This window comes from Felis catus, chromosome F2, assembly GCF_018350175.1.
Source record: "Felis catus isolate Fca126 chromosome F2, F.catus_Fca126_mat1.0, whole genome shotgun sequence".
Classification (NCBI taxonomy): domain Eukaryota; kingdom Metazoa; phylum Chordata; class Mammalia; order Carnivora; family Felidae; genus Felis; species Felis catus.
In genome coordinates, this window is record NC_058385.1 from 45,209,588 (window position 1) to 45,231,230 (window position 21,643).

At 36.0% G+C, this 21,643-nt stretch overlaps 1 protein-coding gene across 14 annotated transcripts in view; it reads left to right on the forward strand.

The window, feature by feature from the left end:
* Positions 1-21,643, forward strand: part of VPS13B (vacuolar protein sorting 13 homolog B) — an 804,655-nt gene that overhangs the window by 62,745 nt on the left and 720,267 nt on the right. For all 14 annotated transcript variants that reach the window (XM_023248521.2, XM_023248520.2, XM_045050210.1 and 11 more), the window contains exons 4-6: positions 5,701-5,821; positions 16,220-16,387; positions 20,800-20,981. In XM_023248521.2, the coding sequence (XP_023104289.2) occupies positions 5,701-5,821; positions 16,220-16,387; positions 20,800-20,981 (471 nt within the window). The remainder of the gene's footprint in view (positions 1-5,700; positions 5,822-16,219; positions 16,388-20,799; positions 20,982-21,643) is intronic.

The following is a 21,643-nucleotide window of genomic DNA, read 5'->3' on the forward strand; positions in this document are numbered from 1 at the left end:
AGTTCATTAAGCATCTGACTTTGGCTCAGGTTATGATTTCACAGTTGTGGATTTGAGTCCTGCATTGGGCTCTGTGCTGACAACTCAGAGTCTGGAGCCTGCTTCACATTCTGTGTCTCTCTCTTCTGCCCCTCCCCAACTTGTTCTCTCTCTCTCTCTCTCTCAAAAATAAATATATGAATATAAAAAAATATTAAATGGGGATACTTTTGCATGGAGAACAGTGTCTAATTCATAGCTTTGTTAAGAGGATAAAGAGATGAGTGTAATGTCATTAGCAGTAGGTGACACGTTAGAAGTGTCATAAATTAAAAAAAAGTTTCTATTTGTCTCTTTCCTCCCTCTCTGCCTTCTCTTTCTCCCTGCTGTTGGTATTTGTTTCAAGTTCAGGAAAGAGCTCATAGGAGGAGTTTTTCAGACAGACAGATCTGGGTATTTATCCCAGCTCAGTCACTTTCTATCTTTTTGACCTTGGGACCTCTTAAGATCTAATTTCATTCTTAAAATATTTAAGGCCTGGTCTGGCACATCGAAGTGTTCAGTAAAGGTCGTTAGTGTTTCTTTGTGACGTATGATTGCTGACTAACGTACATTGCTTTTAATTTTTTTATGCATATAAGGATTGTTCCTGAAGTAGGTAAGTAAAGTACCTGGATAAGGGTACCATGTATTTATACTACATATTTTCTCTGAGAGTGGCTAACACATACATACACATTGCTCAGTTCTTTCTTGCTGAAGGAAGTTTTTTGTAAGAAAACAAAGCACAGTTTTATTAATCTAGTCAAGCACCCAGTCTCCTCCAGCCCCCTAGTGAATTCTGGTAAAAATTAGTAGCAGAATGTGCTTTATGCCAGAATGCCTCCATATATACTTTGGTCTTTCTTCCATTAATTTCTGCCTGTTTCACCTTTCAAATATGAGTAGGTCTAACCACTTCAATCCAGTGCTCTACAAAGAGGAGAGGTTGGCAATAATTATATATGCCTAGTGATAAGAGTGAAGGGGATGTCATAGGCAATAATATACAACAGATTTTCCTTAAATGTGTTGCTGTTAACCAGCACAGTTTGTTTTCTGGCTGGGGAAGTATTCTGGTTCAGGTGGCTCTGTATGTTTGAAAAGAAGGCAGGAGAGAGATAGGCTAATCTGGCATAAATGGCTTTGGTCCTGTTACTTGAGTAGCATGGATGTCAGAGATAGAAGACAGGCCCCACCACACAGGTGTTTACAGTTAGTACAGTGATGTCTTTCATTATTAAAACGTGGCTTAATGAATGTTTGGCTTTGGCTTGTCAGATTAGCTGTTCTTCCTTTTGGGAGGATCAAGTAAAATAATGTAAGGGGGGGCATCAACAGCATTCTCTTCTTGCCCACCCTCACCTCATGTTCTCACCCTTGATGGGAGAAAAGATGTAAGCAGCCTCTTCTGTGGACTGCAGTTGATGTGTGAAGACATTGGGGGCATACGCATTCCTTCTTTCAAATGTGCAAGGTACTTTTTTTAGTGACTAAAATTAAGTTGATTAATATTTCTGTCAGGGTAGACGTGAGTCAGAGATTCTAATTTCGACCATGAATGTGAGTGAATGTGTTTTCCCGGGCTTGCTCTTGTGTTCTCCAAATATACCTCTTCTTTGGTGACTTTATTTGACTCTCTGACTCTGGAATTCAGGGTTTCTCTTAGAGATTCTTTATTGCATCTGACAATTGCTGTTGTACTTGCTACTGGAGAGGGTAGAGGTGCATGTCCTTACAAGCTCTGTATCAGTTCATTTGCAAGGCCCTTCACTGTATTTCATTCAGGCTTTTTTGGTGACCAGAGCATTCAGGTAAGCCTTCATTCTTTTCTGCTTGTCTGCATGCCATGAGGCTGAAGAGCTTAAAGCACATCACTTATTGACGCTGCCTTTCAGTTTTTTTCCCTTCAATTCTTTGTTGCATTTTAACCTCTTTGTCTATTTTTATTTTATTAAAAATTTTTTAATGTTTATTTTTGAGAGACAGAGCATGAGCCAGGGGAGGGGCAGAGAGAGAGGGAGACACAGAATCTGAAGCAGGCTCCAGGCTCCGAGCTGTCAGCACAGTCCGATGGGGGGCTTGAACTCATGAACCGTAAGATCATGACCTGAGCTGAAGTTGGATGCTCAACCGATGAGCCACCAAGGCACCCCGTCTCTTGGTCTATTTTTAACCAAGGAGTTGAAATGATTCAGCCACCTGTTTTAAGTCCTATCCTCAATTTATTCATACCATTGTGAATCTGGGAGTTGATGGGTTTCAAGTTTTAACTGACTCACCCTTATGAGGGCTAAGGTGAAAAGTATGCAACCTGATCCTATCATCTGTCAGTATGAAGGTAATGGATGTATTTACATACATATGGTGTTCACCACATTTTCCCTCTGTTAGGAACTTTTGTAAGGAAATGACATTCTTGCTTGTTTCATGAGGAGCAAAGGGCAGTATTTTCAGAAATAGCTATGTGGTCCCCAAGAGAAAACATTCTTTTACCATGAAATGTACTTACCAGACATTTTGGGAAAATTGCAACCTAAATAAGAGATATAACTATAATGTGTTTGGGGTTAAAAATGACCTCAAAACATTTTAGTTTGTATTTTTGAGAACAGGGTATCTTTTATTAGAAATCAGAGACTTTCAATGAAGTAAAATGTGTTAAAAAATGATGCATACTGTTTGGAAGCAGATAGTGAGCTCATAATGATGGAAGTAATTCTAATTTTAATAGTAAATATTGTAATTCTTGTTTTGCTTTTTATTTAATTTGGCTGAGGTAGGATTTGAATGGAAGCTGATCTGTGACTGATGCAATTAAGATGTAATTGAAATGAAAACTAGGTGAAATTATGAAAAGGATTATTTTCTAATTATATATGCAACCCTAATTTCCTAACTATAATTAAGAAAGATTTGCATTTTCACATTTGGTAGTGTTTGTTTTATAGTATATATTCCTGTAAGTACCATGATTAATGGTCATTTTTAAAGTGACTAAAATTTCAGGATTATTACAAATTTTGTTTAAGCAAATTCTTTTTTTTTTCTTTTGAATAATAAAAATGTGTAATTTGTAGGGAAGCTTTCTTCACTGTTATTTTTTTTAACTATTTGAAACCTTATATTTAGTCTATGCACTTTACCCTTTTTTTGCTGCTAATCACTTTTAAAAAATAAAAACTTGTTCTCTTACTTTAAAATGTTTGTCATCTCATGTATGCCAGATTTATTGGACTGCAGTAGTTTTAGTGCATTTTGGCTGGAATGTTTATTATGACATCACTGTAATCTATATACAGTATGTGATTTCAGATGGTTTCAGTGTTAAATATTTTCATAATTATGCTAGTTTTGGCAGTTCACTTGGAACTTTTTCACATTTCTTTAATGAACATGTTTCACTTCTGGGCTTTTGAGACAACCATATGTTTCAAAAATTAATAGTGTGTTTTAATGTTAACGTTGTGCAGAAGTGTATGACTACAGACATTTTTAAGGATGTAAGCTGAACTAAAAGTAATTACAGTAAGGTTTTATTCATAGTAGTAGTCCTTTAGTATTTAGAGACTATAACATTCCACCAAAATAACAGAAGATGTCATTATAAAGATTGAATAGTGAAGTTGTTTTGTAGAATGAAACACTGTGAAGTTTGTTTTGCATTAACTTAAAATGACATAAATTCATGTGAATTTTTTTTTAAGATAGCAAATCTGTTACTGTCTGCTTGTCTTGAAGTTTCAAACATTTTTTTTTTCTTTTGCTAATATATCACTAGCATCTGAAGCTGTGTTGTCTTATAAAAGATTCATCTTATATAATTGTTCTCTTAGGGTGGCATTGAATAAAAATTTTGTTGTCTAAAGGTCTTATCATTGTTATTTTCTTTTAGTATCTTATTAGATTGGTAAATTTAGTGGTTTTCCATCTTTTCTTGAATTTGTCTCTTCAAATATGTAAAATAGAAAACTGAATTCCTCACCATTCTTGTATTATCAAATAGTTTTATTATTGATTAATAAATTGATGAGGCACGGTGCACCATCAGTTAGCCTTTGTATGTAAGGCAAATTTCTTTCTTTTTTATTTTTAAAGTTTATTTTATTTTGATAGAGGGCATGCACAAATGGGGGAGGGATGGAGAGAGAGAGAATCCCAAGCAGGCTCTGCACTGTCAGTACAGAGCCCAACGTGGGGCTTGAACTCACGAACCCTGAGATCATGACCTGAGCCAAAATCAAGAGTCAAATGCTTAATCGACTGAGCCACCCAGGTGCCCCAAAATGTGCTCTTTTATCCCCAAAATGGGAATAAGAAGATGGCTGATGCTTTTACCTCATATTACTACCCAATCTATTTCCTTCCTATATTGCCTGTCTTCTTGAAGGGGCAATCTATGTTTATTATTTACGCTTTAAATTCTTACTCACTTTTTGAACTATTCATTTACTGCTCCTACTCTTGTTCCTCTACTAGAACTACTAAATCTCCTTTCTTATTGGTTATTGGCATCCTAATTACCAAATCTTGAAATATGGCCAAGTAGAATGAAGACTGAGAACATTTTTATAGTTCTCTTAAATTTTTTAAATTTTTATTTTTTTTAATGTTTATTTTTATTTGAGAGAGAGCAAGAGAGTGAGAGCGTGTGCACTTAACCAACTAAGCCACCCAGGCGCCCCGTATCTTTATAGTTCTTAATGTTATCTCACTTTTACTGAACTGGTTCATGCCTTTAGTTTCTGGTGTGGTTCTTTCACCTTACATTGCTTACTTTGGCTTTATTTGACTAATCATTATTTCTTGTACATGCTACATACATATATGCTGCTTTTGCTAATGGTTTGCCTCTATGTAGCCTCCAATCTTAGCCTAAAACTTTCCTATACTTTTATAAGCCTGACCTCTCTAGTTCTTCCAAATAGTTCTTAATAGTTCTTTCTGTTCCTAACTTAAAAATAAAGTACTCTGTAAAACAAGCTATATATGTTTTTAGTGGACTCTGAAAATTAGTATTATATCTAACTTGGCTTTGTACATTCAACAATTAGCACATAAGAGCATTATATAAACTTGTTGAATCAAGGTAAGAAAAGTGTACTGTTTGCACTGTATAAAGGAATATGTTTTGAAAATGTGTTGTGTTGAAGTTTTTGCTATCCATATCAAAACCTAATTAAGCCTTATGTTTAATGAGAATAATAATTCAGTAAAAATAATAGGATGCAAAGGATTCTAAGGATTATTAAGATTAATCATTAAGGTGATTAAGAAGACAGCTTGGATTCTTAACACACACAATACTGGGGGTCTTACCATGTAAACAACAAACAGGAGACAATTAAGACCTTTTCCATTTATTTTGTATTCAAATGGCAAGTGTTTAAAGCTTTGTTTAATAGTCTTTTTTTTGCAAAAGTCATATGTAAGGATTTCTTGACATTATCAATTGGTTTGTTAGATACTCAAGAAAGGAAGAATTTGTGGTTTAAACTACTCGTTATTTTTAAACAGTGTTTGAGAATGCAAATTATAAGAATTGTTTGGTATACAGATTTTTAGAGCTAAAAAATAAAATTAGAGTCTAATCAAATTTAGTAACTCTAAGCTATATATTTAACTGAAATATGTCTCCTAATTCTTGAGTGATGATTGATACTTTACTTTTCTTAAAAATAGGATGACCATGAAAGCTGTGGTTCTAATTCTACCAACCGTAGTACTACTGAGAACACGAAATCATCAGTAAAACCCCGAAGAATTCAGCAGGCTGCTCCCACAGATCCTGATTTACCACCAGGTAACTTCTGAATGGGCTTGTTAAGGTCAAAATTACACTTGTTATTAATCATTGTTGTAGCCAATTGTAGAACATACACTTTAGTATTTAGTGTCCTAAAATACTTAGAGTACATGTGTATGTGGGTTTGCTTCATAACATAAGAACACATTGAGTCCAGAGCCCTCCAAAATGTCTTCTGTTCAAATTTTGATGATCTTTTGCAGCAGGTTGTTCCTAAAGTTTCTTTCTTACATCCTTTCCGAGCAAAGACATGCCTCTGCTTTCCCATAGTCTCTTTGTTCCCCTTCCTTCTTGATTAACAGTAAAGACACTAGATTGTTCTGAATTTCAGTAAACTATAGAATTCACCAAGAGGATCACCATCTCTTTTACTTCCGGAAATATTTATTTACCTAGAACAGTAGTGGCTTACAAATAACAGTTGCTTAGTAACTATTTAATGAAGAAAAAACCACGATCATGACCTATCAGCCCCGTGGCCGGAGTGCATTGTTGCCTTTTTAAGTTAGGGGTTGTTTTTATCAGTCACTTCTCTTTTGATTTTATTCATCAGTCATTTCCTTTTCTCAGAGGTATAGTTGATGTTAGTATATATTTGTTTTCTGCGCCAAAGGTTTGTAGGCTTTCTGTTGGGTTTAACCTTTAAGTTTTGACAGTCTTCTTGCACCATCTACTAACAGACTGGTGTTAGGTACAGCATTTCATAGCCCTCCTCCTCAGATATGTTCTAAGTTAAATTTCAATTGATTAAACATTTTAAACTAGTGTTATAGTGATGTCAATGCTGATGCTTTATATATTCTGAATTTCATCTAACAAGTCTCCATAATACCTCTGGCTTTAGAATAGATTAATTGCTACAGCTGGAGAAGGTGCCAGAAGAAGATAGTTTATTTCTGAATGTTTCTAATTCTACTTGGAGTGATGTGATGGTTCCAGAACCTACCTACCTACCTACCTACCTACCTATAGTGCTGCTATAAACATTGAGGTACAAGTGCCCCTATGCATCAGCACTCCTGTATCCCTTGGGTAAATTCCTAGCAGTGCTACTGCTGGGTCATAGGGTAGGTCTATTTTTAATTTTTTGAGGAACCTCCACATGGTTTTCCAGAGAGGCTGCACCAGTTTGCATTACCACCAACAGTGCAAGAGGGTTCCCATTTCTCCACATCCTCGCCAGCATCTACAGTCTCCCGATTTGTTCATTTTAGCCACTCTGACTGGCGTGAGGTGTTATCTGAGTGTGGTTTTGATTTGTGTTTCCCTGATGAGGAGCGACGCTGAGCATCTTTTCATGTGCCTGTTGGCCATCTGGATGTCTTCTTTAGAGAAGTGTCTATTCATGTCTTCTGCTCATTTCTTCACTGGATTATTTATTTTCCGGGTGTGGAGTTTGGTGAGCTCTTTATAGATTTTGGATACTAGCCTTTTGTCTGATGTCATTTGTAAATATCCTTTCCCATTCCGTTGGTTGTCTTTTAGTTTTGTTGATTGTTTCCTTTGCAGTGCAGAAGCTTTTTATCTTCATGAGGTCCCAATACTTCATTTTTGCTTTTAATTCCCTTGCCTTTGGAGATGTGTCGAGTAAGAAATTGCTGCAGCTGAGGTCAGAGAGATTTTTTTCCTGCTTTCTCCTCTAGGGTTTTGATGGTTTCCTGTCTCACATTCAGGTCCTTTATCCATTTTGAGTTTAGTTTTGTGAATGGTGTAAGAAAGTGATTTAGTTTCATTCTTCTGCGTGTTGCTGTCCAGCTCTCCCAGCACCATTTATTAAAGAGACTGTCTTTTTTCCATTGGATATTCTTTCCTGCTTTGTCAAAGATCAGTTGGCCATACTTTTGTGGGTCTAGTTCTGGGGTTTCTATTCTGTTCCATTAGTTTATATGTCTTTGTGCCAATACCATGCTGTCTTGATGATTACAGCTTTGTAGTAGAGGCTAAAGTCTGGGATTGTGATGCTTCCTGCTTTGGTCGTCTTTTTCAAAATTGTTTTTCCATTTCTTTATATCTTCTTCAATTTCCTTCATAAGCTTTCTATAGTTTTCAGCATACAGATCTTTTACATCTTTGGTTAGGTTTATTCCTAGGTATTTTATGCTTCTTGGTGCAATTGTGAATGGAATCAGTTTCTTTATTTGTCTTTCTGTTGCCTCATTACTAGTGTATGAGAACACAACTGATTTCTGTACATTGATTTTCTGTCCTGCGACTCTGAGGATTCATGTATGAGTTCTAGCAGACTTGTGGTGGAGTCTATCGGATTTTCCATGTATAATATCGTGTCATCTGCAAAAAGTGAAAGCTTGACTTCATCTTTGCCAATTTTGATGCCTTTGATTTCCTTCTGTTGTCTGATTGCTGATGCTAGCACTTCCAACACTATGTTAAACAACAGCGGTGAGAGTGGACATCCCTGTCGTGTTCCTGATCTCGGGGAAAGCTCTCAGTTTTTCCCCATTGAAGATGATGTTAGCTGTGGGCTTTTCATAAATGGCTTTTATGATGTTTAAGTATGTTCCTTCTATCCCGACTTTGTTGAGGGTTTTTATTAAGAAAGGATGCTGAATTTTGTCAAATGCTTTTTCTGCATCAATTGACAGGATCCTATGGTTCTTTTCTTTTATTAACGTGATGTATGACATTGATTTGCGAATGTTGAACCAGCCCTGCAGCCCAGGAATGAATCCCACTAGGTCATGGTGAATAATTCTTTTCATATACTGTTGAATTCGGTATGCTAGTATCTAATTGAGAATTTTTGCATCTATATTCATCAGGGATATTGGCCTGTAGTCCTCTTCTTTTGCTGGGTCTCTGGTTTAGGAATGAAAGTAATGCTGGCTTCATAGAATGAGTCTGGAAGTTTTCCTTCCCTTTCTATTTTTTGGAACAGCTTGAGAAGGATAGGTATTATTTCTGCTTTAAATTTCTAGTAGAATTCCCCAGGGAAGCCATCCGGTCCTGGACTCTTATTTGTTGGGAAATTGTTGATAACTGATTCAATTTCTTTGCTAGTTATGGGTCTGTTCAAGTTTTCTATTTCTTCCTGTTTGAGTTTTGGAAGCGTGTGGGCATTTAGGAATTTGTCCATTTCTTCCAGATTTTCCACTTTGTTGGCATATAATTTTTCATAGTATTCCCTGATAATTTCTTGTATTTCTGAGGGATTGGTTGTAATAATTCCATTTTCATTCATGATTTTATTTATTTGAGTCCTCTCCCTTTTCTTCTTGAGAAGCCTGGCTAGAGGTTTATCAATTTGTTTATTTTTTCAAAAAACCAACTCTTGGTTTCATTGATCTGCTCTACAGTTTTTTTAGATTGTATATTGTTTATTTCTGCTCTGATCTTTATTATTTCTCTTCTTCTGCTGGGTTTGGGGTGTCTTTGCTGCTCTGCTTCTATTTCCTTTAGGTGTGCTGTTAGATTTTGTATTTGGAATTCTTTCTTGTTTCTTGAGATAGGCCTGGATTGCAATGTATTTTCCTCTTAGGACTGCCTTCGTTGCATCCCAAAGTGTTTGGATTGTTGTATTTTCATTTTCGTTTGTTTCCATATATTTCTTAATTTCTTCTCCAATTGCCTGGTTGACTCATTCATTCTTTAATAGGGTGTCTTTTAATTTCCATGCTTTTGGAAGTTTTCCAGAGTTCTTCCTGTGGTTGATTTCAAGCTTCCATAGCATTTTGGTCTGAAAGTGTGCATGGTATGATCTCAATTCTTGTATACTTATGAAGGCCTGTTTTGTGACCCAGTATGTGCTCTATCTTGGAGAATGTTCCATGTGCACTCGAGAAGGCAGTATATTCTGTTGCTTTGGGATACAGAGTTATAAATGTATCTGTCAAGTCCATCTGATCCAATGTATCATTCAGGGCCCTTGTTTCTTTATTGATCCTGTGTCTAGATGATCTATCCATTGCCATAAGTGGGGTATTAAAGTCCCCTGCAATTACCACATTCTTATCAGTAAGGTTGGTTATGTTTGTGATTGTTTTATATATTTGGGGGCTCCCGTATTCGGTATTCGGTACGTAGACATAATTGTTGGTCTTCCTGATGGATAGACCCTGTAATTATTAAATAATGCCCTTCTTCATCTCTTGTTACAGCCTTTAATTTAAAGTCTAGTTAGTCTGATATAAGTGTGGCTACTCCAGCTTTCTTTTGACTTCCAGTGGCATGATAGATCTCCATCCCCTCACTTTCAATCTGAAGGTGTCCTGAGGTCTAAAATGAGTCTCTTGTAGACAGCAAATAGATGGGTCTTGTTTTTTTATCCATTCTGATACCCTGTGTCTTTTGGTTGGAGCATTTAGTCCATTGATGTTCAGTGTTATTATAGAAAGATATGGGTTTAGAGTCATTGTGATGTCTGTAGGTTTCATGCTTGTAGTGATGTCTCTGGTACCTTGTCTCACAGGATCCCCCTTAGGATCTCTTGTAGGGCTGATTTAGTGGTGATGAATTCCTTCAGTTTTTGTTTGTTTGGGAAGACCTTTATCTCTCCTTCTATTCTAAATGACAGACTTGCTGCATAAAGGATTCTCAGCTGCATATTTTTTCTGTTCATCACATTGAAGATTTCCTGCCATTCCTTTCTGGCCTGCCAAGTTTCAGAAGAGAGATCGGTCACGAGTCTTATCGGTCTCCCTTTATATGTTAGAGCATGTTTATCCCTTGCTGCTTTCAGAATTTTCTCTTTATCCTTGTATTTTGCCAGTTTGACTATGATATGTCGTGCAGAAGATCGATTCAAGTTACGTCTGAAGGGAGTTCTCTGTGCCTCTTGGATTTCAATGCCTTTTTCCTTCCCCAGATCAGGGAAGTTCTCACCTATGATTTCTTCACGTACATGTTCAGCACCTTTGCCTCTCTCTTCCTCCTCCGGAATTCCAATTATGCATATGTTATTATGTTTAATTGTGTCACTTAGTTCTCTAATTCTCCCCTCATAGTCCTGGATTTTTTATCTCTCTTTTTCTCAGCTTCCTCTTTTTTCATAATTTTATCTTCCCACTCACCTTTTCTCTCCTCTGCCTCTTCAATCCGAGCTGTGGTCACATCCATTTTATTTTGCAGCTCATTTATAGCAGTTTTTAGCTCCTCCTGACTGTTTGTTAGTCCCTTGATCTCTGTAGTAATAGATTCTCTGCTGTCCTCTATACTTTTTTCAAGCCCAGCGATTAATTTTATGACTATTATTTTAAATTCATTTTCTGTACATTGCTTAAATCGTTTTTGATCAGTTCGTTAGCTGTCGCTACTCCCTGGAGTTTGTTTTGAGGAGAATTCCTCTGTTTCATCATTTTGGGTAGTCCCTGGGGTGGCGGGGAACTGCAGGGCTCTTCCCCTGTGCTGTGTGGAGTGACTTGAGTTGGTGAGCGGGGCGCAGTCAGACCTGATATCTACCCCCAGCCCACTGCCAGGGCCAGTCAGACTGGTGTGTACCTTACCTTCTCTCCCAGGGGCAGGTCTCACTGTGGAGTGGTGTGGCCCCTGTCTGGGCTGCTTGCATACTGCCAGGCTTGTGGTGCTGGTTCGATGGGATATGGCGTATTAGCTGGGGTGGATTGGCAAAGTGCACAGTGTTGGGAGGGGCAGACTCAGCTAGCTTTGCCTTAGGTGGTCTGCTTTGGGAGGGGCCCTGCTGCACTGGAAGGGAGGCCGACCTGTTGGAGGGATGGGTCTGCAGAAGTACAGTGTTGGGTGTTTGCGCGGTGCAAGCAAGTTCTCTGTCAGGAACTGGTTCCCTTTGGGATTTTGGCTGGGGGATGGGCAGGGAGATGGCGCTGGCGAGCGCCTTTGTTCCCCGCCAAGCTGAGCCGTGTCCTCCGGGGCTCAAAACTCTCCCTCCCACTGTCCTCTAGCCCTCCCGCTCTCGGAGCAGAGCTGTTGACATAACATTCCAGATGTTAAGTTCCGCTAGCTGTCAGAACTCGCTCTGTCCGACCCCTCCGCTTTTGCAAGCCAGACTCAGGGGCTCTGCCTTGCCTGGCGGGCTGCCACTCTACCGCCCCGGCTCCCTCCCGTCAGTCTGGGTAGTGCACACCGCCTCCCCACCCTTCCTACCCTCTTCTGGGGGCCTCTCATCTATGCTTGGCTCCGGAGAATCTGTTTTGCTAGTCTTCTGGTGGTTTTCTGGGTTATTAGGCAGATGTGGGTGCAATCTATGTGGTCAGCAGGACGCGGTGAGCCCAGTGCCCTCCTCTGCTGCCATCTTCCCCTTGAATTTCCTCCAGAACTTTCTATTTTTTAACATTTATTTATTTTTGACAGAGTCAGAGCATCAGCAGGGGAGGGGCATAGAGAGAGAGGGAGACACAGAATCAGAAGCAGGGTCCAGGATCCCGAGCTGTCAGCACAGAGCCCAATGCGGGGCTCGAACCCACAAACCGTGAGATTGTGACCTGAGCCGAAGTCAGTTGCTCAACTGACTGAGCCACCCAGGCGCCCCAGAACTTTCTGAATTTTTGCCTACTAATTAACTCCTTAGGAAAAATCCTTGGCGAATTAAAATGTAAATTAAACCCTATCTTGTTGTTATTTATTAAATGGGCAGTCCTTTTACTTCTCCAAATTTCTGACTGCATATCCCTTAAAAAATTCCTATATGAGCTCAGCTCATTGTATTAAATATTCTCCACCAGTATCCTGGCAAAGAAGAATCTGTTTTAGGTTTAATGGTTAAGTCTTGTTACACATCTTTTTCTTTTAAGAAAGAGCTTGTTTATGATGAATTTAAAGCTTTTGTCAGTTGTTGATTTCACAGATAAAAAATTATTGGCTAAATTGAATCTACTCAAAACAGGTCGCAGGCTTTTAAAGATCCTTTAGAGCCTTTATTAGAATTTACCCTTATAGTCAGAATTGCGAAAATTGTTCTATTTTTGGGAGCATAGACTGTAAAACATAAAAATAACTGAAGAAATACTATTTTTAGAAGCATAAAACAGAGATGTATTCTATTTTAACTTTAAGGTAGCTTTTGGATTAACAAGTGATTTCCTGCCTTACCTAACAGGAGGACTAGTATCCTCTTTTATGCCGACATAAATCACCATAAAGGAGTTGCTTAGGAAGTAACTGAACTTGTTGGGCAATTACTGGGAGGCAGAGCAGTTAAAGTTAATCTTACCAAAGGGGGGGAAAAAAGGGATAATTTGAGAAGCCAGCTGGATAATGGTAAATCATTTTATTTCTTGTTTGACTCATATGGTTATTTGAGGACTCTTTTCTGGCAGCCTTATCCTGCCTGGGAACCATGTTAAGGTTCTTTCATGGTAGAGCTGAATTTCTGGTCTCAGAATTTTCTAGGGCAAAGTTATGGCTGTGGTTATAATTTTGAAGTTTGAACATTTACATAGATCTAGAGATACTTTTTGAGAATAGTTTGGTGTTGCCAGTAGTCATTTTTTGTACAACCTTGAAGGATGGGTGGCTCTTGAATAGGAAAATAATACAAATCAGTATCTACCTGTCAAAAATGGGAAGTACTGGGGTGCATAAATGGGGTAGTTGGTTGAACATCATGCTTGATTTTGGCTAAGTCATTATCCCAGGATCATAGCCCCCCTCATCAGACTCCATGCTGAGTGTGGAGCCTACTTAAGATTCTCTCTTTCCCCCTCTGCCTCTCTTGTGCTCTCTTTGAAATTAGAGAAAAAGTCAAGAATGTTAAAAAGAACTTTACCTGTAGTAATTTGAACATAAGTTGTCTACATGATGCTTTACAACCCTCAAATTGTACACGAAAATGTTTTTAGGTATGGTAACCACGTCATCAACCATGCAATTTGTGAGTTTCAGCAATTTGACTTTCCAATGAAAACAGGATAGATTATAGCTGTTGTCTTTGTAACCAAAGTTGTTACATGTCATTTAATTTAATAGTATTAGATAGGTAGTAGATAAATAAATAAATAAATAAAATCTAGTCTTTGTTCTCTAGGATTTCATAGTTTAACAGAGAAAATAATTATATCTAATCATACACAAATGGCAGTGATAACTTAAGCCTAAGGAAAGTGGTAGAGATGGTCTTAATATTGTGTAGGTTTTGGAGGACATTGGAGAAGAGGATGTAGGGGAGAGGACATTTATCCTGGGCCTATAAGGAGTAGGGAGAATGGACAAAGAATATTCTAAACCAGAGAAGAGCATGAGCGAAGTCAGTGAAAGTTTATAGTGTTTTATTTGGTCCTGTGGGCATAGATGTATGTGTCTGGAGGAATGGGATTTGTGGGTGGGAGAGAGTTGGATAATGGTAGGAATTTCTGGAAAGGTTGATTACTAACAGGGTGTTGTGTTAGAGGCATCCAGTATGACATCTGGAGGTTCTATTCCCAGAGTGACCTTACATTTTTAGATGCTTGTGGAAAAGACCTGGATTATTGTTACGTCATCTGAACAGATATACTCTGAGGGAGACCCTAAATATTTAGTGATGAGAGCTAGTAGATCTGCTGTTTGACACTCTTCTTAGCTCACTTAAAGCTAAGTTATATGCGGGATTAGGGAAATAGTGTATCATTTTTTCCATTAGTTACTGTTACTTTGGTGTTATATTTTTAATAAGGAAATATAGTCTCTGGGAGTAGTTCTTTTTAGATATTTTATTGTTTATCTTTGGTGAATTGGCTTATCCATCTCAACGTGTATGCTAGTTTTATAATGAGAAACTGAGGGAAGATGTTAAAAAATAGATGAAAATCTATCATTAGTGTTCTGTCTGTTCAAATACATTTATAGTATTATGTTTCTATTCTCTTGCATTATCTATTTTCTCCAGTTCTATCTTTGAGAGTTTTTCTTTTGAAGGTAATAAAAACTCCTAAACTCTTAAGAGGTTTTTATAAATTCCTTATTGATGGCACGTTTTTCAGAAATAGGAAAACCAATATTAGTCATGTTCTTGACTTCTTAGAAACAGGATGTTCATTTTTATTTTTATTTTTAACATCTGTGTTGAGTAGTAATAGCATGCGGGAATATACATTCCAAAATTGAAACTTTTGATATTTAAAATTTCTTTTAGAAGCTTAATTTGTTAAGCATTATTTTAGCATTTACTCTTATAAAAATATTTATACCTTACAATTTATTGATACTGTGTATGTTAATTTTGTAGCATATTGACATATTGTAGCATATTGACACTCTAAAAGCTGATAATAATTTCCATTTATGAGGAAAACTTGATCTTAGTTGTTTTACATTTCTTTCCTATTTGTATCCTTTGGGAATGAGTGAAGGAGTGGGTTTTTGCAAACATGTTATGGTTGAATAGATTTAAATAGGCTTTATCTCAGCAGTTAGTATAGATGTTAATAATATCAGCTGCTGACAGAAGTTGATTCTGGTTTGTCCAGTTAAGTTCTGAATACAAGCAGATAGTTCATGAAATAGCTGACATTTTAAGTAGCTTTTAAATAGGTTTTATAGTGGGAAATCAAGTGAAATCATTTCTTCCTGTGTTTTTAAAAATGCTGTTTATGTTTAGTTTTATTAATATTTTCAATTAAATTCCTCACTAATGTGTCTATATTCAAATTTATTGCGTGAGAAACTTATGAAATTATGGAGTATCCCACAGAAGCATGAAATTAAAAGTTTGGAGATTCTAGGCCGCTAGGGATAAAAAAGAATGTTCACTAGTTCTGTTTTGATTTTTTTTTTTTTTTGTTTCTCATTCTTATTTACTTGTGTTCTCATTATGGTTTTCTCTATTCATTCCTTCAATACTTTTCTTTTTTCTTATTCACTGTGTTTTTTCACCTCTTTAAATTCTGTCTACATTTTCTTCCTCATTTATATTCTCTCCTTTCCACTAGTTCATTATTTTATATTAGTAAGTGGAAATACTTGAAGCCATTATGATGGTCATATTTCTCCTATCTTTCCTCCTGCCAGACTAACTTTTGAATATATTTATGGCTATTAGAGGTAGGAAGAAAAGATGGCAGCTGGCTCAAGAACAGTCTTAAAGAAGCAATTCTTCAATACATTGAATAATCAGCATGTAGTAATTTTTTTCACTTGGGAAAATGTTTTTAAATAGGCAGAAGCCAGACAAACTACTGAATATAGGATTATCACTGAATGGGATATAGTATTATGTTATTAAAAAGGTGTAGTCTGTGATTTCTCTTAGTATATCAACACTTCATCATATAGAACTTGGTAATGTTTTTTTGGTGGTGGATCTGCTACATAGTAGCTGTGTCAGTTGTGCAAGCCTGTCTACCTATCTGACTGTTAGTTTCCTCTTTGTGTAATATGCCGAATGATATCTACCTATCATGTACATTAATAAGTTCAGTAACATTTTTAGAATAATTATTTATTGATAGACTTATGGCTAATTGAATCCTTTTTTTTCCTATTTTGTAGGTTATGTGCAGAGTCTGATTAGACGAGTTGTAAATAATGTAAATATTGTTATAAATAATCTCATACTAAAATATGTTGAAGATGATATTGTTCTTTCAGTCAATATCACTTCTGCAGAATGCTATACAGTAGGTGAATTATGGGATCGTGCATTCATGGATATTTCTGGTGAGTAAATACTAAAAAGAGTTTAGATTTTTCCATTATTGAAATAGTTGTTTTGGTTTCTAAACCAGTTTTGGGCCAACTGGCTCTTTGATAAATCTAATGAGAGCTTTTTGCCTTCAGCCTAGAAAATGAACATATAAAATATAATTTAGCATACAATTACAGGAGGTTAATAGACCCTCAGATTAACAAATCCGGAACTCAATTTTTAATATTTTTAAGTTTTACTCTTTCTTACTGCATGCATATTTCAAGTGTATTATATTTTGCAATGCTATGGGTTGTAATAATAAAAACAGTTAAATTTTTTAATGGATTTGAAGGAGGAAAAGGAACACTTTGATTTTGCATTGCTTGGTAATGGCAAAACTATATATCTGACTGATACACGTTTTAGGTTCGTATATTCCAGAGCATATTTGGGACTTATGGATCATCTTAGTTTTGTCAGAAGAAATAGTAATAAATCCTAATATTTCTTGATACATGTTCTGATAGGGTAAGGAGTATACATTTTTTTTTTTTTGAAAAGCACTGAAAGCACCTGTATCCGTATCTTGTACATAGTGCTGAGAAAATGAGCTGTTAGTATTTAGATTTATCTTCTCAGATTCTCACTCTGTAACATGATATCCTTATTCATTTGCTTATATATTCACTTACTCATCTTAAGTCCTACTGTAAGGAAGGCAAAATGAAATTTTGGTCTCAAGGTTACTTAACTTGCCTAGTTTAGGCATACAGCTAGGAACCAGCAGAATTGGATATAGTCTCATGTTTGTCTGTTCTCCAAGCTTCAGTCTTGACTTTTTTTTTTTTTCTCTGTAGGCTCCACACTCAATGTGGGGCTCCATCTTAAGACCCTCAGATCAAGAGCTATATGCTCTATCGACTGAGCCAGCTAGGTGCCCCTCGATCTTTACATTTGAAAATGAAGAATAATGTTGTGAGGCATAAATCAGTGTATATGCAAAGTCCCAAGCACTGTTTCTGAGACATTGTTAATGCCTCCTTCTATTTTCTGTTGAAAAAATATTCCATACAAAGGCCACAAGGAAAAAACTATGGAAAATAGAAAACAAGCAGAACTGGATAATGCAGGATTGATTGAATGTGTTGACATTTTATGGGTAGAAATTTCACCTATAGTTTTAATATACAAGTAATGCCAATATTACTTTTGGAAATAACAGTGATTTATAGAGAGTCTTGGATTGGAAGTTAGGGCATCTTCATTTGGAATCTTCGTTCAGCCACTAACTTTGTGTATAACTTTGGGTGAATCATTTGTAAAATGAATTATTACTACCAACGTGATGATTTAAGAAAATCAAGTATCCTACCACCTGAAAGTTCATGATGATGGTGGTGATAAAAAACAGCAAAAATAGTGTCTTTCACTTAGTGAGTGCTTATTAACTGCTGGGCCTGGTGCTATGCTTTTTACATTATCTTGTTTTAACCCTTTAACCCTCTGAGATATGTACTATTATTTCCCCTTTTATTAATTTTTAATGCAACAGTTGATATTTACAAAGGGATTTAGGTAACATATTTGTTATAAACATTATAATGAGCAACTACCTCTGAATATTTAGAACATTTACAGTAGTTTACTCCCACCAATCTATTTTTCTCTATCCCATCCCCTTCCTTCCTCCTAGAGTTAACTGCTATATTAAATGTTATCATTTAATTGCTTAAGAAGACTTGTGCTATAAAAAGGAATGAAGTACTGGTGTATGGTACTACATGGATGAACCTTGAAAATGTTCTAAGTGAAAGAAGTAGACAGAAGGTGGATATTGTATGATTCCACTTATATGAACTGCACAGAATAGGCAATTCTGTGTAGACAGAAAGTAGTTTAGTGACTGCTTCAGGATTGGGGAGTGGGAGGTCAAGGAGGGGATTGGAGGAATTATAGCTCTAGGGTACAGAATTCCTTTTCTGACATGATGAAAAAGTTTTAAAAGTGTGGTGATGGATTTGTAATATTGTCAATGTACTAAAGGCTACTTTGTTGTCACTGGAAATCGTTAATTTTGTGTTGTGTGAATTTTACCTCAATAAAAAAGTATCAGATGTGGATGTATACATAAATAATATATTACATGTATTTTTGAACTATGTAAAAACAGTGTGCTCTGTGTTGGGAGTTTGAGGTTTGAATAAAACCTCAAAGACTTCCTGTTTTCAGTGTTGTGCTTTGCATATTTTTCCATATTGTTGCATGTAATTATAGAGCACTTATTTTTACTTGTGAATAATCTACTTAGTCATGCCAAAGTTCAATTGTCTGTTCTCCTGATGATGGGCATTTGGGATATTTCCAGATTTTTACTGTTGCAAACAGTCCTGTTAGCAATCTTTGTGCATACCTTTTCATGCACATGTATAAGCATTTCTTAAGGACATACACCGAGGAGTGGGTTTGTTAGATGGAAGGATTGCGAATTTCACATTTTCAAAATATTGCCAAATCATTTTCTAGAGTGCTCCAGAGTTACACAGACATAATTATTATGCCCATTTTACAGATTAAATTGCAGCACATTATCTAAAGTACCAGAACTAGAATTCATTTTGTAAAGTTTAAAAAAGGTAGTTGCCGTTAGTGTTTAAGAAAAATACTGATTTCAAACTTGATAATATCCTCTGTCAGTGAATAATAATAATATCCTCTGTCAGTGAATAATAATTTTCTAGAATACCCTTGAAATATGACCACTTTATGTTCTTTTAGCGTAATAGATAAACACGTGCACTCTTGAGTAAGGTTGCCAGAGTTTGAATGACAGCTCTGTTCTTTATAAACTAACATTAGATTGTTTCCCCTTACTGTGCCTCAGTTTTCACATCTTTTAAACAGAGGCATATACGTATTAAAAGGTAGCAGATGTAAAAGACTTAGTGTATTATCTAATAGCAAATACTCCATAAAACATTATCATGAAGAGAGGGGAGGAAATATTTAGCGGGTTTCTTTCATTTCTAGTTCTGTCAAAATTTCTTTAATTTGTGTACATGGATGTAATATCAGTAACTAAATCATTTATTTATATTCCATGTAAATTGAAATAATATGTAAGGTTTGGGTATTATTTCAACTAACATTTAAAATTCATTTGCTGATAAAACTTGGCTATTTCCACACATGTGCACATTCTTTAGTTTTTACTTCTTAAAAACTTAAATTCAAAAAAAATTTAAAAGGTGAATTAGAGGTTACCACTAGAATATACTCAGAAGTAGTTTTATTAAAGAATGGACTCAGGCATATTTTACTGTTTTTGAAGATTCCCATGACCATAGCATGTGCACAGCTGCTAGCTTAAAATCACTGACCAAATAGATTGGGGCCTAACATTTACCTAGGAATTGCTTATTAGGAATAAACCTACTCATTTGCTAAAGGTTTCATTTTCTAGCTTGATGCTTTATCAGTAGTTGTTTCATTTTTATTCTCTTGAAAACAAACTGTATACTGTTTGTAATTTGGGAATTTCTTCATGAGTTATTTAGAGCAGTGGTGTCCACTAGAATTTTCCATGATGTTGGAAATGTTTTATATTTTTACAGTCTAGTATTGTAGTTACTAGCCACATGTGACTATTGAGCACTTAAAATGTGGCTAGTGTAACTGAGGACCTGAAATGTTAGTTTTAGATAATTTTAATATATATATAAATTTAAATGACATATCACTGGTGGCTACCATACCTGAGGGTGCAGGTTTAGAGAAGCTGTTAAGTTTTTTTGGTGTGAGATAGTAAACGAATGATAGTTGCTCAGAATGTTTTTTTAAATTTGGTTTCTCAAGAATTTTATCTAACTTATTTGGTATCTCACTGCAGATAGTGAAATGTAGCAAAATTTTTCATAAATTTTCTCTTAAACTTACAGTTAGACACCAAGCAAAATGGGGACAAGCTACTTCATTTCTTTGTATTTTATTTGATTCTTCATACTTAGAATGGGTACTGTTGTGCCTATTTCATAAGGTTGTTGGAGGATTTAAATAATAAACGAGAAATTCTTTGCATAGGTTCTGGCATCATGTATTAAATGCTGTGTTGGGGCGCCTGGGTGGCGCAGTCGGTTAAGCGTCCGACTTCAGCCAGGTCACGATCTCGCGGTCCGTGAGTTCGAGCCCCGCGTCAGGCTCTGGGCTGATGGCTCGGAGCCTGGAGCCTGTTTCCGATTCTGTGTCTCCCTCTCTCTCTGCCCCTCCCCCGTTCATGCTCTGTCTCTCTCTGTCCCAAAAATAAATAAACGTTGAAAAAAAAAATTAAAAAAAAAATGCTGTGTTAATCTTATTTCTGCTATTATTTTTATTACCATTTGTACCAATAAATAGTTGCCTTTTTTCCCCTTTCCTTTTTAATTAAAATGTTTTCCTTTTCTTTTAGCAACTGATCTGGTGCTGAGAAAGGTTATCAATTTTTCTGACTGTACGGTTTGTCTGGATAAACGAAATGCTAGTGGTAAAATTGAATTTTACCAGGATCCTTTATTGTACAAATGTTCCTTCAGAACTCGTCTGCATTTCACATATGATAACCTAAATTCCAAGATGCCATCTGTTATTAAAGTAGGTGTTTCTTTTTCTAGTAGTTGAATTGCATGTCTTCCTTTTGGTTCTTGGTGTGCTAATTCATTGGTTCTTGTGTGTGCCAATTATTAATCTCAAAAGAATATACCAGTTTTTGTGAGAGTTTTATTTCTATTTATAGTTTTTATGTTATATTGTTTATTACACATTATAATTTTCTGCATTATGTGTTCTAGTAAAGGGATTTTGGGTACTTTCCCCCCTCTGTGACTATAGTTTCCTTTGTAGTTTGTCCAACTGTTTATTAGTGTTTTTCTCTTTTAAGTAGATAGAGGAGATCCTATGAAAAGTTTAATTTTAGTGGATGAATATCATTGTATTTTTCAATACTTATAATTTAATTAACGTTATCTCATAACTGTAGTTGTTACCCATCCTTCTTAGATAACTTTAAAAGGCTTAATGCTAACTTAATATCTTAGCTTATTGATTCAGGGAAGTTTAGCTTTTCATGTATGGTTTCAAAATATTATTAAAATCTTACCATATAGGAATTTTTCAGGTTATGTCTTTTGATAAATGTGAAAATTTGTTCTCTAAGATATCAGAATATATTTTCAATGTGTAGAGTTAAGTCTCTAAGTGTAAATCTTGTGTTCTTTAATTATATAACCGTTTTCTAAGTCTCTGTATATCAGTTT